The 15,393-nt window shown below is 42.8% G+C and overlaps 4 protein-coding genes across 4 annotated transcripts; 1 reads left to right on the forward strand and 3 right to left on the reverse strand.

Moving 5' to 3' along the window:
- Positions 1-1,265: 1,265 nt before the first annotated feature.
- On the reverse strand, positions 1,266-6,316 carry BJ212DRAFT_1299172 (uncharacterized protein; the record flags this gene model as incomplete). The annotated part of the gene is made up of 20 exons (XM_041332821.1): positions 1,266-1,304; positions 1,379-1,588; positions 1,634-1,777; positions 1,920-1,984; positions 2,154-2,292; positions 2,653-2,790; positions 2,841-2,956; positions 2,990-3,003; positions 3,061-3,072; positions 3,234-3,352; positions 3,455-3,698; positions 3,759-3,774; positions 3,989-4,346; positions 4,412-4,546; positions 4,606-4,682; positions 4,810-4,874; positions 4,908-5,207; positions 5,541-5,685; positions 5,818-6,054; positions 6,076-6,316. The coding sequence occupies 20 exons, from the start codon at positions 6,314-6,316 to the stop codon at positions 1,266-1,268; spliced, it is 2,814 nt and encodes a 937-aa protein (XP_041193885.1).
- Positions 6,317-7,735: 1,419 nt separating this feature from the next.
- On the reverse strand, positions 7,736-8,668 carry BJ212DRAFT_1446643 (uncharacterized protein; the record flags this gene model as incomplete). The annotated part of the gene is made up of 4 exons (XM_041338284.1): positions 7,736-7,987; positions 8,069-8,302; positions 8,324-8,452; positions 8,498-8,668. The coding sequence occupies 4 exons, from the start codon at positions 8,666-8,668 to the stop codon at positions 7,736-7,738; spliced, it is 786 nt and encodes a 261-aa protein (XP_041193886.1).
- A 9-nt stretch (positions 8,669-8,677) lies between these two features.
- BJ212DRAFT_1269939 (uncharacterized protein) lies at positions 8,678-9,548 on the reverse strand (the record flags this gene model as incomplete). Its single annotated transcript, XM_041330838.1, has 3 exons — positions 8,678-8,887; positions 8,937-9,190; positions 9,245-9,548. The coding sequence occupies 3 exons, from the start codon at positions 9,546-9,548 to the stop codon at positions 8,678-8,680; spliced, it is 768 nt and encodes a 255-aa protein (XP_041193887.1).
- Positions 9,549-9,953: 405 nt separating this feature from the next.
- BJ212DRAFT_1480207 (uncharacterized protein) lies at positions 9,954-13,311 on the forward strand (the record flags this gene model as incomplete). Its single annotated transcript, XM_041340038.1, has 5 exons — positions 9,954-9,986; positions 10,043-10,090; positions 10,143-10,235; positions 12,078-12,277; positions 12,429-13,311. The coding sequence occupies 5 exons, from the start codon at positions 9,954-9,956 to the stop codon at positions 13,309-13,311; spliced, it is 1,257 nt and encodes a 418-aa protein (XP_041193888.1).
- Between the last annotated feature and the right edge of the window lie 2,082 nt (positions 13,312-15,393).

Genomic DNA, 15,393 nt, shown 5'->3' on the forward strand with positions numbered 1-15,393 from the left:
GAGCTGCTTTACCACTAGGGTACGGACGACACTGTGGATAGTAGTTCCAGTGAAATTCAGTGGATGAAATCATATGATAATGGTCTGAAACTCAGAGCATTAGGTGCTGAAATCAGGGTGCTGAAATTGCTGTTTTTTACTCTGAAATTTACTCTGAATGATGCACTGAATTCATGCTAGAATGACAATGGGGCAAAACTATTGAACCAGACTACATAGACACCTTAGGACAACCCACCTGTGACATAGGATAATTTGCAGTTGTCAGGGATTGAACAAAAGACCTCATGCAATTGTACCCAGTGTTCTTACCACTAAGCCACAAGCCCTTTGGTATGTGCAGACAATTACACCAATATATACAAGAGGCTTGCAGCTGGGTGGCTGAGGCATTGATGTCTGATAACAGCCACACAGTAGATCAATCTCCTGAACTACATGCTAGTAGAATTGGAGTGTACTTATTTAAATACATACTCATTGGTGCTGAATTCTGATTCAGTAGATTTTTCCACTGAAATTCAGAATCAGCGCTCCAATGAAATTAACTGCATGCAATTTCAGTGGATGTTACTCTGAAATATTCAGCATCAGAGCATTTTCCAGTGATTTTCATTAGAACCACTATCCACAGTGATGATAAGTCAACCCACTGTTATTAACCTGTGTTAAAAAGCAAGCGGTTGCATAGGGTTATTTACTGGAGGTTTAATTTTATTTACACAAGGCTAATGGGTCGTGTGACAAACTAGCATCATTGCAGGTGACATGGACTGTTTGAGCCCTGCTCAAATGTTTTTCCACTCTTAGTGGGCATGTTTGGCATCTGGCCTTTTTTGCCATGGTCAGTGCACCTTTCATGTAGTCCTTGAGGCCTCTGAGGATTAGACTGATCCTTATTTTCAGTCTCTGGCCTCCTAAGGTGGAGCTGTGCTCACTTAGTGGGCGATGCTGCGTTGGATTAGAGTTTGCCCTCTTTCTAACTTTCCTGTTGCCTCAATAGCTAGTTTTTGAGCAATTATATAACTTCATTATCATCAGAATACTCTTCATGTCTGATAATGGAGAAACCACATCAGCAAACTAGGGGGCACCTGTACAATAGTGTACAAGATTGTACAGTATTGTACAAGCATTACAATTACACAAGGAAGTCCCCCCTTTACAATACTGTCACATACCCCTACAATCTGTACATCTTGCTACAATGCAGACAAACTGCACACATGATACAGACCATACAAAGGATACATTTAATTCCAGTTTCACACAGTAAACATGATCCAAACTGTGGTAATGATTGTCTAATGAAAAAAAACATGGCATATTGATCAGAGCACTACTAAAGTATGATATTAATGTCCTCCGCATTGCTCACACTCCCATCTGCATACTCATTGAAATCCCCCATGCCAATCCTAGCCCATTGCTCCAACATGTCTTCAAGCTCTTCATGATGCTCTGGAACATCAAGTAGGGTGTCAATCGATTTCCATAAGTTGACGAAGTGGGCCCTACATTGCTCAGCAGTTAATTCAGGAACCTTGTTGGTGCCAGTCTCATGAAAGCCAGAGATAATGCCCTTCAACTGTCAAACTATCAGTGATGAAAAAATAAAGAATTATAAGCATACCACCACTGCTACAAGAAGCATTGCATTAATGGGGATTGTTTGGTGGAATTCATCCATGTTCTTTAATGCTTTCTTACTGTTGCTGTAGTAGAATTCGAGACAAGCATCCTTGAGAGCCTGCACCATGAAGTTCTTGAAATTTCCCTGCAAAAATTAATTTTAAATGATGCTATGACTAGGAATCACAACCTACACCAGATGAGTCAGGGAGCTGGAGGTAGTCACTACTCTTGAGGAGCCTAGTGGAGGCTGCAGTGACCTGCCTTTGACATTCCTCCTTTCACACTGTGGAGCCCTGCAGGAAGATATTGTATGCCCTTTTGGCAATAGAGACAACAATTTTCTTGAGTTCTGTGTGAAATGTAAAGAGATCATTGCAAAGCTCATGGACATGGTATCAGTGAGCACATGAGCCATCAATAAACAAAGAATGTACCAGCTGGCATATCTGTGTGCTGTACTCCGGAAAGTAGCCTTGCAAATGGTGAAAAGGGTAGATGGTGGAGTAGGGAGAACATACCTCTCTCGAGTTTAATCTTCTTCTCATGGTATGTCCATAGCACAGTGTCCAAGACTTCTCTTGCAAGGTTAAGGGCTTCCTGGGATTCTGGAACTGGAGTAGCTAGAACAGCCTGCAACTGCATCTCTAACTTGGCCATCTGCAGGAATGTTTGCCAAGTGGGCAGATAAAATCCTAGCTTTGAGGGATCCTCTTGGTTTGTCTTGACCTTTCATTTGCTGTTGCCAGATTGATGAGCATCTTCAGGTGTAGAGGTACAAGAACGTTCACGGCTTGAAGGTAGAATAGGGTCAGATGGAGAATGTGGTGGAGAGCTCCTATGAGATGTGGGCTGTATATGACTGCGACTTGAGGAAGTGATTGGTGGAGATGGGTGCTGAAGAGGAGACTGTGTACATGAGGATGAAGTGCATACATATCTGTCTTGCTGAGATGATTGTTGATGTGGAGACTTTGAATGAGAGGGACATGAGTGAAGTGTAGGTGAGCATCTATGAACCACTTGAACAGTAGAAGCTCCTCCAGGCAGCTTAAAAGTGTGTGCCTGTTCCTTTCCCTTCCCCTTCAACAGATAGGTTAGTGAAGGAGCTTTTTGCTGCCCGTTCTTTGCATGGTGGTGCTTGAGAACATCATAAGCCTTGAGTACAAATAATTAATGCAAGAATAGAGAAGAAAAAATGTAGATACTTCATCCTGCTCTGGGTCTGTGAGCTTGTCATTCGAGGCTACTGGTTCAACACCTCCTTGAGCTTCATTGTCAGGACAAGGTTGATCCATATTTTTGTCGAAATCCATTCCATTGTCTGCATCATCTGTTTGCTAGTGTGTGTGCTGACCAGCATATCTGTCCCTGCAATGAGAACATAATATCAGGAATAACACAATTGATAGACCAAAGAACACTTACATTGGCATGTTACTGTCAGGATCATCATCACAGTCAGCATTGTCATCAGAAGTATCACCTTCATGAGAGCTTGGCACAAACTCCCTGTAATCCTCTGTATTCTGCCTCTCCTTCTCGCAAACACTATCACGTTCTGTAGACTCCCTCTCATGACCTGCATCTCACTGACCCACATTCCTTCCAGCTGTTTTGTGACCATTAGACCGAGGTTCCTTGAATCCAAACCTTTCAGAAGAGTGAGCCACATATTGATTTGGATGGGAAGTGGGAGCCTGAGAATGCTAGCTATTTTCTGTCATTCTGTGTTCATTCAGGGTTTTCTTAGCAGTGCTGCAAGGTTTTGCAGGAGGCTGAAAAAATTAGCTTGAACATAATTTTAAAAGATTCACATTACATTTTTTTTCTTTCCTTTCTGAAGCTGTGAAGGAGCCATAGGATTCTCTTCTGAGCTGCTGATTTGAAGGTCATTGCCCTTCAGTCCCTTCCTTGTTGGGGCAGCAACTGTTTCTCCAACTCTTTGCAGCTGTGCTGCATGACCACCAACACCACAGTTAGGTCTTGAGCTTTGGTGAGCAGGTGCCTCTAGATCTGGAGAAGAACATCTGGGCTTCTTCCTTGGAGGCATGGTACCAGATGACCTGAATATGTATGAAGGTAGCTCTAAGTTATACCAATGAACATGACATAATCCATGTTACATAATCATAATTGCATCTGAGTACATACTAAAGGTAGCATGAAAGAAAGATAAACACATAGGAAGATGTAGAAGTGAGGTCAGATGAAGGATATTCTAAGAAGAGGCATCAGAATTGTGTGAGCTCATGCCAGTATCATTAGGTCCGGCATGTGCTGAGGCATAATGAACAATGTAGGGAAGGCCCTGCTGTGGGTTGAATGATGGGGGGAGCCCCAGTATGATGAGTACTTGGGGCACTTGGAGGAGCCACTGGAAGGGGTGGAGAGGGCAATGGGCTTGGTTCTTCATTGTTGAGTTTCGTAATGAATTTGGCGAGCATTTGAAAAATGTGCTCATGAATGATGGCCCCTTCGAGATTGGACTCCATGTGATGAATTTGAGTGCACCATTTGTTGATAATGGGCTTGAATTCTGTGAAGTACTCTGATACCCTGTCCATTAGAATATCATCTTCAGACATGGCTCCCTTCTTCACCAAAAAGGTGGCAAGCAAACCACTTGTAGTGCCCAAATTTTCATAGGCATCTGCCCATGGCATAGTTGTCTTATCCCAAGTTGGAGCAAGTGTACCATGTGCCCTGCTGTACTTGGAAATGAATTTGAAAAAAATGTAAAAAGGGACTTGAGGTTGTCACTGGAGTTGTGCTCAACCAGTTCCAGCTGAGTGATGCTGTTGGTGTTACTATTGCTCTTTTTTGTGTCGATGGTCGTCTTTGACTTCTTGATGATGTCAGCATTCTTGGACATTTTTTTCAAGATGTGCATAGAAATATATGGTACAGTTCCCTGAAATGTTGAGTTCAGCAATCAACAGCAAGAACAATGAACTTCATGTTCAAACTTACAGTACCAAATGAAACTGTGAATGTCTCGCCCTCCTTTATGATTGATGTGTGATCAAAATCAATGAAATAACTGATGCCTTCAGAAATTACAAAGTTGCTTGGGCTAAGGTCTCCATGTAGAATTCTTTGTTAGATCATTGCCTCATGAGCTATAGATAAAATGTGAGATGATACAACAAACCAAGCACATGAAACTGAACTCACCAACCATGAAGTCATGAAAGGTGCAAATCAGCTCCTTTCTGGAGCTGAAATCCCATAATGGATCTCTGCATGGGATCAAGAGAAGGTGCCAGTGATACCTGTTACAGAACCTCTTGTCCAGCCTGTCGCCAAGCAGGGCACCATATCCATCCCAAATGCAGGCCGTGCAGTCAGGCTCCCCATTGAATTGGACATCCCAATGGTCTATGAGTTGGACCACATTAGGGATGCCCTTGACCCTCTCAAGGACATCCACTTCATGGTATCTCTTCACCTCGGTGACCCAACAATCTTTCATCGCATACTCCTTCCCATCTACAGGATCCTGAACATGGTAGCAAGCCATTCCACAACAAAATAGACCCTGGCCCTTCAACAGAACAGCCATAATTGAGTACCTGTTATTAGAATTGTTAGTTACCCAACTGATCACCCCCACTGCTAGGTTGGTGTGAGTACCCTTGCAAGAAGGGATGCACATATGGATTGTGGGGTCGAGACCCAAGAGACTTAGATCTCCTAATGAGAGAGCAGCTATTGCATCAGCAACACAAGAGGGTGAGGATTGGATGGGAGTTGGAAGAGTTATGATGAGGCCTGAGTGGTCACAATAATGGGCACAAAGCTGTTCTGCACAGATAGAGAATGAGAGGACGAAGTGATGCCAGGGCTGTTCTTGCATGATGAGATATGATTTAGTGGCAGACCCCCAGTACACTCCTAAGTCACACCTCTTGCTGAAGTCAGAGGTTGTATGCTCAACAAAGCTCAGGACATCTATCCATGTTTTCTCATAAGCTTTACTCTTGTAATAGAATAAAGCAATGTCAGGCTTTTGTGCAATGTAAGGGTCTGGTATTGGTGAGTTAGCAAACTCTGCAGACCAGTATCATTCCATGTTTGATATTTGGAAGGGAAGTTTGACTTGAATTTTTGAATTATGGTGCAGGGCGTACTGAACAGCTTTGAAGAGGCACTGCAAGTCTTTCTTGGTTGATGAAGGCTTACGTCCCCTCTTTGATCCTGGTTCTGCAGTGCCATCATATTCATCACAACTCCAGGTGCCGTCCGTGTCCTGGGAGATTATCCCTGAACATTCAGAATCCAAGGCCTCAGCATCTGTGTCAACAATATCTGTGCTGGTACCAGATTCATCATCTGAGTCGCCTGACCCAGAGTCATTGTTCTGATTGGTGAGTTTAGGCCTTTTTTTGCAACTGAAGTTCCACACACCCTGAAGATATACTGGTGGTCCATTAGTTCAACCATAATATTTGATCTGTTCAATATGTCTGGTCTTCAATGAAGATTCAGGAACAAGTTGGTGGAAAAGGCTAGCATTGTCCTTGATGTTCAGGTCAGCCTCAAAGATGACATGGCCTTTGAGCTCTGATCTAAGTAAGTCTTTGATGAGATTGTAGGTGTGACCACCCTTGGGTGGGAAGCCTGTCGAGCTGAGTGAAGGGCCACAGAGATAAAGGTCAAATGATGTGGTGGGGTGTGACATTGGAGCAAGCAAGCGGGTTAAATGAGTGTCTTGCTTTGGATTTGTCCAAGTTAATGCTACTACTACTAGTATGGAGTGATGAATACTGCAGACCAGTGCATTCTACAATGACAACTCACCTGTCTGTCTGAATAGTTATTAAGCAAGCACTCCCTCTACTAGTGGACAAGGTGCAAGCAATGCTGGCAATGTGTGGGCATTGGTTCCTCACCAATCACACTTCGGGGTTTCTCAGCACTGGTACATGTCAACTATGATATCACTAAGAAACAAAATGAGCAAATAGTAACTATCCTTGTGATGCATAGTACAGGCTATCATAAATTTGCTTATCAAAGTACTTATTCAAATAGAATGAGGAATGATAATGTGCAGAAGTAGACTTAGTCAACCTAGGATCTGCTGCAGCACCCAGTTTCGGGATGATGCTGATGAATGCTTGAATTTATGTTAGAGGAACAATATCTCCCACCAGAGTACCATTGACATGTTTTGTGCGTGTCAATGTATGCATTTCAGTGACAGGATCAACCACACCAATCTTGAAGCTGTGCACATAACAAAGATATTGATCACACCATGTAATATATGAGCCTCATCAAGGTATTGGGTGCATGATAAGTTGCTATTCACAGACAGCATGACCTTCAAAAGAGGGGAAAGGTGTCAGTGGCAATCAAAACGTATACAATTACTAAAGAGCTCACCCATTAACCCTGACTCAGGCCAATCATGCATGCTATTGATGTTGAAAATGGCAACATCTTGTCAACCTTTTGGCCACCCAGGGCATGCAGGAGATGCATGCATGGTTTGTGCAGGTAAAACAATACTTGGATCGTGAAGACAAGCTTGCTGCAAGCAAACAGGATGCCATACTTGAATGCATTTGAAAGGAATATTCAAAGGGTGGTCGATCAGCAATCTTTTTGGAACCCCCACTCCAAAAACTCCATCTCCATTCCTTGCATCACATTGAAAGAAGTCTGAGAGAGTGTGCCACAGATCCAGGATGTTAAATTGATCAGCAACCTCATCAATTTTCAAGCCAGTGTAGGTGGGGTTACAATTAAGATGAACAGCAGTGCTGCCAGCAAGGAACATATGAGGAGGGTGAGCCTGAGGAATTCCATGCCTTATAGCAGCCAACATTCTTATTTTGCTGAAGTAGTTGGAAGTGGTATGCATGTGATTCAGTTCCTCTAAGAGTGCAGTTTGCAGATCCATCGGTTCATCATTCTTCCCATTTTCTTCCTCATCCTTGTCCTTGTCCTCATCTCCTTCATCCTCACAGAGTTCTTTGAGATTGGGATCTGTGGGAGAGCTCTTGAGAGATGTAGCAACTGCAAAATGATGCAGTTTCTCTTCTTGATCTAAGTGACAACAGATCTGGGGATTGTAATCGTTGTTGTTAGTACATCACGCTGGGTCCTTGATTTCAGAGACATGCACATGTTCAGTTGCATCTGCAGACCACTGGATGAGGGCACCAACTTGGCATGTGCTAGTGGTAATGCTCTGCATGAGCTCTAGCTTGGGTATGTGCCAATTGTCAATCACTCTCTTTGCACCCATCCAAGCACCTAGTGTCATGATAACTTCTTTATTATCATGAAATAGTGTGAGTGATCTGTCAATAGATGTGAGTAAGTTGTCATCAGGTTCGGGAGACTGTGCCAAATATCAGACATCCATTAAAGCATGAATTGTGATCATGAATCGACAGGGGGCTGCACCAGTGATCAGTCCAACAATGTAGTGCTGTATATCACAATGGACTCTGCCTGTGACCTGCTTCAGTTTGGATATTCTGTTGGGGAAGTGGTGATAACCTGTGATAGGTTGTAATATTGAGAATTGGAAATCAAATTCCGGCACTCCAAGAACTGCAAGACACCATTGCATGTCATGGTTGTAAAACTGTTTATGCCAGTGATGCAAAGCTTCTGGTGTAAGAAATATTGCAGGATCACTCAACAGCCAGCCCTTCCAGAAAGGTGCAAAGACACCATTTAGCTGAAATTCTGCACATGCAGCAAAAAAGCCTTCCAGGTTATTGGGATCAACATCAATGCTGGCAAGTTGCTCGAGAGTAATTTCATGTGTACGTGCAGGGTGATAAAAGTTGTCCCCAAACTACAGATATAATGCCAGTGTAAATGGAGAAGTTTTACCATGCACACATGTGAGCATACATGCCTCAGGGGTATCGACAATGTATGCTGCAAGGGGGGTAAAACAATGGTGGATGTTTCCTACTGGGTCAGACATCATGATTCCAAGTTCAGCAGCTTTCATCAGGGGTTGTAGAATGATTGAAAGACATTCATGGATGAGGTGATCTTTGAGCATACCCTGCATTCATTGATTGGGGTGTAAGTATTGTGGGATGGGAAGGAGAGCCATGAGCATAAACACCTTGGACAAGAGCTTTGTGCAAGTGCGCATATGAATATTAGCAAGGCCTAGCAAAAGTGGGTGTGCGACCCTAGCACCTGTCATCGTCATAATATTGGTTTTGTCAGATGAAAGCACAGTGCCAAGGACTGTTGCACCTTGGGGCAGTTGAACCTACAGTTTTGTGAGATAAGGCACATTGTGAGTTCATCGTAACATGTACCTGGATGCTCCAAACAGTGTCACCTGTCAACCATTCTGAATATACATGCAGGAGCTGTGCTGCAGTCTTGTAAACATGATGAGGGACAAAGTCAAGTTGGTCATGAAAGAGGGGGTTACTGAAGAGACTCTCCAAACACTCAACCAGATCCCTCCAGAATAGTCGAATTGGACTTTTTGTGCCATGAAGTGAGGGAATGACTTGGCATTTCCAGCTTGGTCCCTTTGGCAGCATTTCAGCCTGACCTTGCAAATCTTTAGCATTGTTAAAGGACAATTTCAATCATTTTATCTGCAAGGTAATGTCACAATCAAAATGTGAAAGGAAAAAAAAAAGGATATGTACCATGGAGAGCGGCAAAAATTTGTCAATTGCTGCCATGCTAAGGGCAGAACACAGGAGAAAGTCAGCGACCTCCCACTCTTCCCTCAATGCAAATGGGTAAAACAGGTTCTCCTTCCTGTATTCTGCATGCTCATTGGCATCAAAAAGATCCAGAAATGTGAGACCATCCTGAGAATAGCACTTAGCTGCACCCTCATACCATTCCTCATTACTTGGAGGTAGGTCTCCCACTGTATCAAGAAATTCTCCATCTAAGTTGGTATCCATGGCATCCAGAGTATTGAATTGCAAGTCATCACTGACATTAAGACTCTGACCCATACTAGTTTGAGGTGGATCAAGGGATTGTTGTGGTGGAGCTATGTCTGCAAACTCCAAGATGTCTGAGGCTGGCTTAGATGGCGAGTGATGCTGGAGTCCCTGGTGAATACTTTTCTGCACTTTTGGACATGTAGGTATTGACATATTGATTGATATGCACAAGTTCCCATGCTGCTTTTGCAAAATCTTCTACATAAGTCTAGCTGTATGATCATAATATTATATATTGCTACTACCTATGCATCCATATGTTCCCTGATACTAAAAATATTTCTTGCACCTCTCCCCAAAACACCTATTCTCCTTCCTCTCACCATTCCTGCTATTCTTCTTCTGACTCCCACGATTATGATGCCTCTTCAACTCAAGGCATGTCACCCTGGGGTGATTCCAGGTATCCACGCCTTTCACATTCTCCATCATGATTGTACCCTGTTAAGGAGGAGGCAGAAGAAGAAGAGAACTTACCTGTACTAGCAATGCATTTTGTGAGTTGCAATACTAATGTGTTGCTTTGTTACTCATATCTGCTATCTGCAGGAACGAGACTCAGCTGAGCCCTACTACTTGTTCAATCAACTGGAAGAAGATAACTCTGACCTTGCACTCAAGGCAGCCCAGGTCAAACACAAAGTGTGTCAATGTCATATGCCATTCTGGACCCTCAACTCTAAATCTGCTTCTCTGGACATCTGGATCTGAGATCTGGATCTCCAATGATCTGATCTATCTTTATCTTCCTTCTGGAATCCAAACTCTATATCAGCACCCAACCCCATTTAGACTTCCCCTGTCTCCAGACTCCAGTTAACTATGTTTCCCTTTTGATTATTGATTCATTACATACATTTCATTTCCAATATGCATTATTTGTGATCCATCCTACTTACTAATAGACTTTGCATATACTTCATACATAGCCTTTGTGTTTGCTGACTGATTCCTATATGATACCTACAGTATATAGACCTCCTGGAACTCTCGGAAATACTTCAGTTTGAATATCATCTTAGTTCCTGCTCATTCCTGTGTCCTCCAGACTTGAGCCAAGTCTCTTGTCATACTCCAAGTCTTAGGATTGCATCCTAGACTACATCTCTGACTCTACCTTAGGGTAGTCTATCTCCTGTTAATTTCTAGTCCAGACATCTGTTGGATTTATCTCACATTTCAGATCTGGACGTCCATTATCTGCCCTAGTCAAATCCCAGAAACTCTGGACAACTATTCTAGCCCCCAGAAATTAAGGGCACATACTTGAGAAAGGGGCACAGCATATGAGCTGAGGCCAAGCCCTTGTGATCCAACCCCCTTGAGCACGCAACCTTAACAGTCAAGCTCAAAAGCACCTGGCTGACTGCCTTTTGGAACAACACCAAGTACTCACCCATATCTGCCGCCACTGGGCAGAAGCTGTGAACATGCATCTATTATTGGCCGACCTCAATGTCAGACACATGCACTCAGAGCACCGGAGGAAAAATGGCATCACAATGTATGCTACTCTTCAAGTGTGACATGAGCAGTGAGTGCATTTTTCTTTCATAGTTACTACTACTGTTCTCAATTAATAATCTATTAGACCATGCAGTATACTAGTAAATAGTCAGTTCTCTCACTGCACATATATGTATATAAAATCACTGCTAGTAGTATATACTGGTATTATATCCTTTTTGCATGTTACAGTGTGTAACAGTTTGTGTCGTTTGTACACTTGTGTGCTATTTGTCTGCTTGTGCTACTGTGCACTTGTGGCAGACTTGTAGTCATTTGTTTGTGTTGTCTGTGAGACTTGTGAGGACATGTGATACCTTGTGTGAAGTTGTCGAAAGTGTGCGAATTGTCATGAAATCAATAGTTTGCTGATGCACCCAAACTGTTACTTTGGCTGAGCCTTCCTAACCAAGCACTGAATGAGCAACTGACCTCTCCTGCATCAAATGGTGCTCTGAACTCATTCACCAGTACTGTATTGGACAAAACAAGAAAGGAAGCACTGTCCTCAGCCTCTGTGAAGCCCTCATTGATTCACTCGCTATCAGGGGTGGAAGAAACCTTGACAATGCCCTTGAAGTCTTCATTGGCATGCTTGACAAAATCGACATGTCAAATTGAGTTGCCTCAGAATGTGGGCATGCTGCAGAGGGAAGGGTTCAAGAAGAGGAAGCTGAGCGAGAGAATAGGGGGCCAGCTGATGTTGAAGAAAGCAAGAGTGGAAGCAAGCGTTCAAGGGAAGGATCCTTGTCCAAAGATGATACACCTTCCACCAAACGTTCAAAAGTCATCAACACAACCAAGTTTCCCTGGTCACAAAGGCAATCAGCAGCACTTGCCTCTCTTCCTGCAGATATCTGAGAAACATACCATCAACTTGAAAACTTTGCTGCAGATCCCAAAGGCATTGTCACTGACATCCTGTCCACACCAGGGTGCCCCCCATTTCCACCCAGTGAATGGCTTAATATTGTGCAGTGGAAATATGTCAACCTCGGGAAAGTCCTTGACTCTGTGCACACCACTGAACTTGACCCTAAGAAGACACATGTCATTGATGATGAAATTGAACTTGCACTCTGGGTCTCCAAGTCCTCAGGAGGAATTAAGACCTCATCAGATCACAATATCGCGTTCTCCATGTATATTGAGGCCATTGCCTTTGTCTTCCCACAGTGGTGAGACGAATTTGTTCAATATCATACCTACCTCAGTCACCTCTTCCATGCCATGGAAATCTGACTTCATTCATGGGTCATCGAGTTCAATTGTTCAATCCAAAACCAAGTTGCCATGCAATGAAATCTTTGCCTCACTGATCATTCCCAGTTCAAACACCTTTGAACAACATTCCTCACCTCTTTTGGCATTGGTTCCAATTCTGCCTCATCCTCAGCTGGGTCAGAAGGTAGATCAAATAGGCAAGAGGGAAATAGAGGAAGGGATGATCCCTGTCACAAATGGAATAGAGGTACCTGCTCCAAACCAGATGGTGAGTGTCATTTCACTCACTGCTGCAACTAAAGGGGATGTCAGGGTGCTCACTGAAAATCTGAGTGCCCAAACAAAGGAGTTGCTAAATGAGGGTATCATGCATGGTCAAAGGTTTCGACATAAGGGAGTTTGGGGACTGGGAGTGTCCTTTTACAGCAGGACTGCCCTATGGACTGAAACTGTGGCACCCATGTCTCAACCACCTGTTTGCAAATTCTCAAACCTTGATGCCATGAATACTATTCAGACTCATCCCTCCTTATTCAAGGTTTCTACACCTATTAAAGTTGACATCTTTGAGGCATTATCAGCTGATCACCCCAATCCTTCCTTTGTTCACTCAGTCTGTGATGGACTGTGCGAGAGGTTTTGGCCCTTTGCAGATACCCATCCTAATGAGTGGCCTCTTGTCTTTGATAATTTGGATTGGCCTCCAAAGACTGATGCCAAAAAGGAGTTTCTATGCACTCAGATTGAGAAAGAAGTTGACATTGGGCATTATTCTCAAGCTTTCGGACCAGGTCTGCTACCTGGGATGTATAGTATGCCCATCCATGCTGTGCTGAAACCAGGAACCAACAAGCACCAGCTGGTTACTGATCACAGTGCAGGAATATACATGCTCAACTCAATGATATCTCACAACGACATTGCTGGTGTCACTCTTGATAATGTCCATGATTTAGTGAATGGACTTTGTGCCTTCAGACATACTTGACCTCATGCTAAGTTGAATCTTTGGAAGGCTGACATCTCAGAGGCCTATTATCATATGCCAATGCATCCTTTATGGCAAATAAAACAAATAGTTAGCTTTCAAGGTCATTGCTATGTGGACAGACATAGCATCTTTGGAGGGAGAGCATCTCAGAGAATTTATCACACCTTTATGTCTCTGGTTATCTGGATCGCAATCTTCAAGATTCTTATTCATTTCCTCTACATATATGTTGATGACTCTTTCTCATTTGAAGACAAATGCAGTCTCAAATTCTATGTGCCTTACAACAAACTTCTTCCCTGCAATATGGTGAAGTTACTTTGCTTATGGGACACCATTGGGTTGCTGCATGAAGAGAAGAAACAGGTCTTCAGGTTGGAGTTGCCAATTATTGGGTTTGATGTTGATTCTAATATCATGTGGGCTTGTACAGTGACTTGCAAAACTGTTACAATGTTTGGTACTTTTTCAGTGTACACAATATAGCACCTATGCATGTGGGAATCATGCTTAGTGTTGGTGGGGGCATGTGAACTATAAACTCTTGGCTACAGACTGACACTTGGATCACGTGATTTGGCCAAGGGGATGTGAGATATGCCTATTTCAAGACGGAGATACCATTGTAACAGTTTTGCAGCTGTTGATATAGATGGTGGGATCTCAGTCAAATCAGAGGATGGTTACTGTTATTTGCTTATACAAATAAAAATATACATAAAAATATTATGTCTGAGTTTGAAATTGCTCCCATGCTTCTTTATTTTTAATCATTACCACCATGGGATCTCTCTCTACTACTCAAAAGAATACCATTCTCTTTTAGCTTAATGCTAGTCATTCTATTCACTCTATTGCCTCCACAACTGGTGTCAGCACTACTACTATCTCCAAGCTTCATTAAAAAGAGTGTTCCTACTTGCAAAAGTTGACTGGTGATCATTCAACCAAGCTTTCCTCAGTCAATATTTGTCATCCTATTTGTTTCATCTTCACTCAGCAGGCAGAAACTGCTATCCAAGTGCTCAAATCTTTTTCAAATATTGTCAATTAGCCCCCCAACCCAAGTACCACTTGCTGCTACCTGAAAAAGCTGGGATGAGGGCTGTGGTCAAGTCCAAACACTCTCTACTGTCTGCCAAATATTGCAAAGCACACTTGGACTTTGCCTATACTCACAAAAATTGGACTTTGGAGGACTGGAAGTTGGTCATATGGTCTGATGAAACCAAAATTAATCACCTAGGGTCAGATGGTTGCAAATGGGCTTGGAAAAAGTCAGGAGAGAGACATAGTGACAGATTGGCATAAGGAACTATCAAGTTTGATGGAAGTTCTGTGATGATATGGGGCTGTATGACCTGTGAAGAAGTTGGCTATGCTGCTAAGATTGATGGTAGAATGGGTGGAGATCTTTACCTTCAAATTTTGAAGGATAAACTTCAGAATTTCCTGGAGTTTTATAATCTTTATGCTTCTGATATCATCTTTCAGCAAGACAATGACCCTAAGTATACCCGCAAAAAGGTCAAGAAGTGACTAGATGGGCAGGAATTTATGACTATGGTGTGGTCTGCACAATTTCCTGACCTTAACCTATTGGAATATCCCTGGGACCTTGTCAAAAGGAGACTTGCAGAGTATGAGCATTTCCCTAAGGAAATAGTAGCAATGGTTGGGAATAAAGAAGCATGGGAGCAATTTCAAACTCAGACATAATATTTTTATGTATATTTTTATTTGTATAAGCAAATAACAGTAACCATCCTCTGATTTGACTGAGATCCCACCATCTATATCAACAGCTGCAAAACTGTTACAATGGTATCTCCGTCTTGAAATAGGCATATCTCACATCCCCTTGGCCAAATCACGTGATCCAAGTGTCAGTCTGTAGCCAAGAGTTTATAGTTCACATGCCCCCACCAACACTAAGCATGATTCCCACATGCATAGGTGCTATATTGTGTACACTGAAAAAGTACCAAACATTGTAACAGTTTTGCAAGTTACTGTATGTCTGATGCTTCACGTTCTCAGCTTATTCAAGAGCTGGTCAATTTCGCACATAAGGGTTCT

This window comes from Suillus subaureus (genome assembly GCF_016647635.1).
Source record: "Suillus subaureus strain MN1 chromosome Unknown BJ212scaffold_13, whole genome shotgun sequence".
Lineage (NCBI taxonomy): Eukaryota > Fungi > Basidiomycota > Agaricomycetes > Boletales > Suillaceae > Suillus > Suillus subaureus.